The following is a 6000-nucleotide window of genomic DNA, read 5'->3' on the forward strand; positions in this document are numbered from 1 at the left end:
GAAAATAGGTGTGCATTTCCATCAAGCAAATTAACAATGTCTTTCTTCTGCTAGTATGTGTGCTGGCAAAGTCATTGAGCCAATAATACACTGATGAGATGAAGTATAAGTTTTATGCTCTATACATTATCAAATTGTTTGGTAAAATTATACTATTCCGAGTTGGACCCCTGTTTCAGGCTAAGCTCACATGGCCATTCATTGGTCCTGTGTTTGCTTAAAAGTGCTGGTTGCATCAGAAAAAAAAAAAAAAAAAAAAAAAATTAAAATATTGTTTAAAAAAAATAAATTTAAAAAAAAGAAAGAGGGTGGGGGGGGGGGGTCACTTTTGAAGCATAATAGACTTATCTCTAGTTCATCAATAAGGCATTAAACCAAAACAATGAAATAATGCTTCATTGAAACTGTTAATATTCTTTTTAAGTTAGTGATTCAGCTAGTTCAGATGAAATTGTACACCCTATTGATTTAAATTTTCTGTTTTAGCTGCCAAAGTGGCTATTATGGCCTCCGATGTGAAACTAGCCAGCCATTACCTTTGCCAAAATCAAACGAAAAATCTTTTTCATCAGACTGTAAGTGTTTAATGTTTTCATACTCTTGATTCATTTGTTAACTACTAATCCTAAGTACTTCATGCCAAAAAAGGGTCATAAGTTCTTCCCTCTTCAAAAATTCAGTAAACATATCTGTTTCTCAGAGCCAGAACAATATAAGTCATATGATCGTGATTTTACAGGAGAGATGCAAAAAGGTTGTCTTTTTTTAATGCTGATAAATTATTAGAATTCTGTTCCCATGGCTCAATACAGAATAGGATTCTACATTAGGGTGTCCCCCCCCCCCCCAAAAAAAAAGAAAGTTGATTTTTCAAGTTGCATATCCTCGTTTATTTTAATTTTTAGGTCAAAACAATTGCAAAAAATGTTTTATATATTTTGAACAACAGCAATCCGTGCTGACCTGCACCTTAAAGTATAAACCAGCCCTGTGTACTGGGCCAAATCGAAAAAAAAAAAGATTTTTTTTTGGAAGTTTGAAGTTTTGATAAAACATTGCCCCTGTAGCCCCACAAGTACCACAAAAATATTTATCCAAATCAAAAAATATTTAGGTGTCCAGCAGAAGGCCTAAAAATAGTAATTTTCTTCAAATAATTGATTTTTTTCTATTTATTTTTTTGAAAATGTAAGGTAAATTTTACAAAGTTATCAAGTTAAAAAATATAATCAGTAAAGTTAATAATTTGCATTAAATTGCAACTTTTGCTCTCTTGCAATATTTGTCTCCCATATGGCATTAAAAATACAGATTTTTTTCAATTTTAAGTTATATTTTTCATTTTAAATACATTATTTTTTTATTATTCATTTGCAAATGTTGATTTGAAAATGTGTTTGCTAATAATTTTTGAACTTCATATTTTATTTAAATGTATATGTAATTTTTTAAAAGATAAATCGAAAAAATATATAAATAAACACCAATCTTTATGTATAACTTATTAAAGTAAGAAGTATGAAAATAATAGTTGTTTGATTCAAAATGTTTCTTTTGTTTTATTGAAATTTTTCTTGAATTTGATAAGTGATCAAATCATGTTTTGCTGCTTAAGTTATCTTTTAGCAGATAAATTTTTTAGGAAGTATTTGTTTCAATTTTAATGGATCTATTACTTTTTTTCCCGTTAGTGGTTGCATCAATTGGAATACCAGTTTGTACAGTACTACTTTTGATCATTGTTATTTCTTTTGCTGTTTATATCTATTGTCGAAGAAAACGGTATGTATGGCTCTGATTTGATTAAGTAACTAATATTTTCGAGTTTGTAACTTAGAACAGCGGTTCCCAACCCATGGGCCGTGGGCACTGGTCGAGAACCTGAACCAAGATAGATCTTGGGGTCTTAATTTCCGTTTTTTACGAAAATTCACATATTAGATGTACCGTCACTCAAAAGCTCTCCCTGCCCTGTCTCATAGCCAATAAGGAACTTTAAGATTATGGTTTTTTATATTGCTTAGGAACTTTGCCCTATAATTGAGATAAAATCTAAAGAATCAGAACCTCCTTTAAAGAAAACTGCCAAAAAATTAGTATTAATTTCAAGCTTTAATTTAAAAATGCCCTCCTTTGTTGAATTGACATGACTAACCAGTGAATTGAGCCACTTGAGGGGCTTTTCTACCCATTGAACCTACCAATTTAAATGAGACTTTTCATTTGTAATTTTTTAGAAAAATAATACATAAATAAATGCATTGAATGTTTCAAGTTATTTGAGACTGAATTTATTCTGTTTCAATCCAGATATCAACTCCCTCGTAGAGGAAAAACAGCGTAAAAATTCCCATGGAGCTTTAACTTTGATGATTTGTGTTTGAGTTCTCTTAGAGCTGTGCCAGCTAACTAAATGCAATAAAGTTATTTTCTTTCTTGAAAAATATTTTTAAAATTGTTCTTGTACAGTATATCTATATCAGTGGGAGAAAGGGGATTAACATCTCCAGAACTCTTGTTTTTAATACACTTTCAACCTTCATATGGTAGATTATTACAATTAAGAACAGTTATGAGCAGATGACTCCCCCCCCTTCCGCCCAGAAAGTCAATTTTGGCTGTGCAAGTAGCATATAGTAGTAAGTGGGCCTTAATGGTGTTTTCTACAAAATTAGTGGGCCGTACAACCAAAAAGGTTGAGAACCGCTGACTTAGAATATGCAATGTTTAAGCTTATGTATGTTAATGATAGTTTTTCTTTGTGGAATACTTATATTGAGAAAAAAAAATGCTATGTTTCCGCTTGTGCACAGTGTCTGAACTTCAAATTCCCATTTTGCAAAACTGGAGGGTGTACACTTAGACCAGGCAGCTTACTCATTGTTGCAAATTTATTTATTTATTATTATTATTATTTTTTTTTATTTGCAGTAGAACCCTGATTATTCGCAGTGATTAGAGCCAATCCACCTTTGTTAAATTGAACATTTCAGATAAAAGAGAGCACTTAAAAATTGAGATCACAGTAGCTGTGACTCTAGATACATATTCACAAAATAGCTAAATGTGACATGTAATGTATTAAAGCACTAAGTTTCTTCAATAAATCTCACAAGATTCAGACTGCAATGTAATTTAATAAAACATTAAAAAAATCATTTTGCCATTTATTTTGCCCTTAATAATGTCAATAAATTTGCTCTTTAGCTCTCTAGCCCTATCAGCGGAAAAAAAACATAAAAGATACACTGCTCCATGCCAGTGTTTTTTTTTTATAGATAGACTCCCATAAAATATCGATGCATCAGGGGGAAATAAATTCAAGTTCTGTTGTAATAAATAAGAGAAAAAATTTAAACACAAAATATTGTACTCTAAAGTTTTGTGAATATTTTTACTAGTAGCAGCTCATTGCAAATGATAGTATTTCGTAATGGCGTACACATGTATTGACTCAATCACTTTCAAATTTTATTCCTTAAAAAATAGCATTATTTAATGCATTTAAAATGTGCTAGAGGGGTTGGAAAACGCCCCAGAAGAGAAAGAAATGCTGCAATAATTCAGTGTCTTCAATAGTAATAGTTGCCAGGCCATGAAGCGATATTTACTTAAGCAAAAAAAAAAAAAAAAACAATAAATGAATAAGTAATTTTAAAAGAAACCAGTGTCGGATAAATACGAGCCTAGTAAATGAGTTAAATCTTACCAAAATATTCCAAAGAAAATAAATGACTATTAAATAGTTAAACTCTGTATGCATATTGTGTTTTATTTGTTTATTAATTTATTTATTTATTTATTGCACAGGGGTCTTCCATTTATGCATGTTCGAATGCAAGATTCTGCCAATGTGGAAATAAATAACCCAATGTATCTCAAGGAGGATTATGATTATGAAGCCAGTGAAGCTCTCAATGGTTTAGTATCTCCAGAAGGAGATGAGGTACCTTGAAGCCATAACTATAATCGTAAAGTATTTTAATAATGCTTTTTGTTTGATAATATTCCACCCAAATCTTTTTTAAATAGTTACAAAAATAGACTCAACGGTTTGAAATTAAAATTTAATCCTTTGAGCTTTAATTTATTTATTGGATGTCAAATCTTACTAAATTTTTTTATGATGCATTAGGAGATTTACTAGAATGACATTGTACTGTTATGATTTTATACTAAGTTGAAGGCTTAATAAATGTTCTTCCCCTCTTTCTTTTCCCTTTTAATCATTAAGCCCGTAATATCTGTTAAAATTATATGTATTTTCTTAGTTTTCTCAATCTTCCATTCTCAGTTTTAAATATATTTATCACTTGAATATGTATCGCTTTGTTTTTCAAATTATTAATATATATATATATTACTTACTACTCAACATGAAGTATTTTCGAAAAGATACGTAGATGTAAATATGACATGAGCATAATAGTGCATTTATGGAAAAATCGAGCCTGTATTGAAAGTAGCTCTTTTGAAAATTTGAATTCTTGAGACCTGATCATTTGAAAGAAGGTGGACAGTGGGAAATAAAAAAAAAATGTGTGACAAATTAAATATTTTTAGGAAATTTGATTGATGGTTAATGCTTCTTTTTACTCAATATACATAAATGTTTTGAAGAGATATCTATTATGATCGACGTAGTGACCAATTTTGTCTGTATTTGTTTACTTAATTTGTTTTCTTTCTGCAGGCAACAAATTTCACAAACCCAGTCTATGACTCTCTTTATCCTGTCGGCTCCTCGGGGGAAGAGAAGAAAGGCTTGTTGCATGGTGACACTGTCGGTGTCGAGTTCCGTGAAGGGCGTGCCGGGAGCACAACTCGTGCCGCTATTGGCTCCCTGGGCGAAGGGGGACACCCACTTGCTTAAGTCGAGGTTCCTCGGTTTTCCTTCCATCCAATTTGACTTTAATGCAAACGAATAAGCATGTTCCGTTTTTATTATTGAGATAATTTAACTCTGAATCTCATTTTCAATTTTATTTGTGAAGTATGAATGGCATTTATGTTGTTATGAAGCTACATCATCTGAGGTCAAGTGATGTTGTTATAATTCATAATTAAAAATGCTCTTTTTTATAATTAGCAGGTTGAAAAAAGGCTTTTAGAGTTATATATAGTGTAATAAAATGCACAATATTGTTTTTTTCCCCCCTGAGCTCTTTATGAATTTCAATTTTTAATGAGTTGTTAGCTAAAAGCTTTTGTTTTGCCTTTGATAGGTATGGCCAGTATGTTTTTTGTAGAATTGAGTTCGTAAATAGTTTTTTACTGCTTAGTTTGGAAATGTATATAAGGAATTTATGTGACACAACTCAAAATTGGTTACTGATTGAAGAATTGTTAGCCAATTTTTAAGTGAACATTTATGTGACATGTTTGTGTTAAGTTTTTAAAAAACTTTTTATACTAGTACGATGAGCTTAGTAATTGTTTATTTTAATTAGTGAATAAGTATGATCCCATATTATTAGAACACTTGCAGTATGACTACTGAATTCTGAAAAAAATCATTGAATGTTAACATTTAATGTTTTTATTACTTTGAAGCGTCAACACTTTGTGTTAAATGAATTCCCTTTTAGTTTTTTGCTCAGTTAATGTTTACATTCAATTGCTTTTGAATTAACTGGCTATCTTTTTATTTTTTTTAAATTTGGCTAATTATATGCCAAGAGAAAATGCTTTTAATTTATTTTCTTTTTTTGGTGATTTGACTTAGGAAATTGAATCTCATAATCAAGTAATCATTGGAAGTGGCAATGACTATCAATAAATTACAATTGCTTACATTTGAGTTATAAGCTTTTGTTACGTTAATTCGTTAAGCATTTTAACATAGTTTATGCCCCGCAGCATGTATATATGTGTATAGAATATTTTGTAACTTCTTTGTGACATTTTAGTCAAGTGCTTTTTTGTAATTATTATTCTGTTTCCTGACTTTGTTTTTCTGTTGTTAATTTTTGTTAAATTTATACACTTTTTAAAATGTTT

At 30.3% G+C, this 6000-nt stretch overlaps 1 protein-coding gene across 1 annotated transcript in view; it reads left to right on the forward strand.

Moving 5' to 3' along the window:
* Positions 1-5226, forward strand: part of LOC129230024 (low-density lipoprotein receptor-related protein 1-like) — a 214643-nt gene extending 209417 nt beyond the window's left edge. Inside the window, exons 64-67 of the mRNA XM_054864409.1 lie at positions 487-575; positions 1692-1782; positions 3811-3946; positions 4694-5226. Coding sequence (XP_054720384.1) covers positions 487-575; positions 1692-1782; positions 3811-3946; positions 4694-4873 — 496 coding nt within the window. The 3' untranslated portion in view covers positions 4874-5226. The remainder of the gene's footprint in view (positions 1-486; positions 576-1691; positions 1783-3810; positions 3947-4693) is intronic.
* The last annotated feature ends 774 nt before the right edge of the window (positions 5227-6000 follow it).

This window comes from Uloborus diversus, chromosome 9 (assembly GCF_026930045.1).
Source record: "Uloborus diversus isolate 005 chromosome 9, Udiv.v.3.1, whole genome shotgun sequence".
Lineage (NCBI taxonomy): Eukaryota > Metazoa > Arthropoda > Arachnida > Araneae > Uloboridae > Uloborus > Uloborus diversus.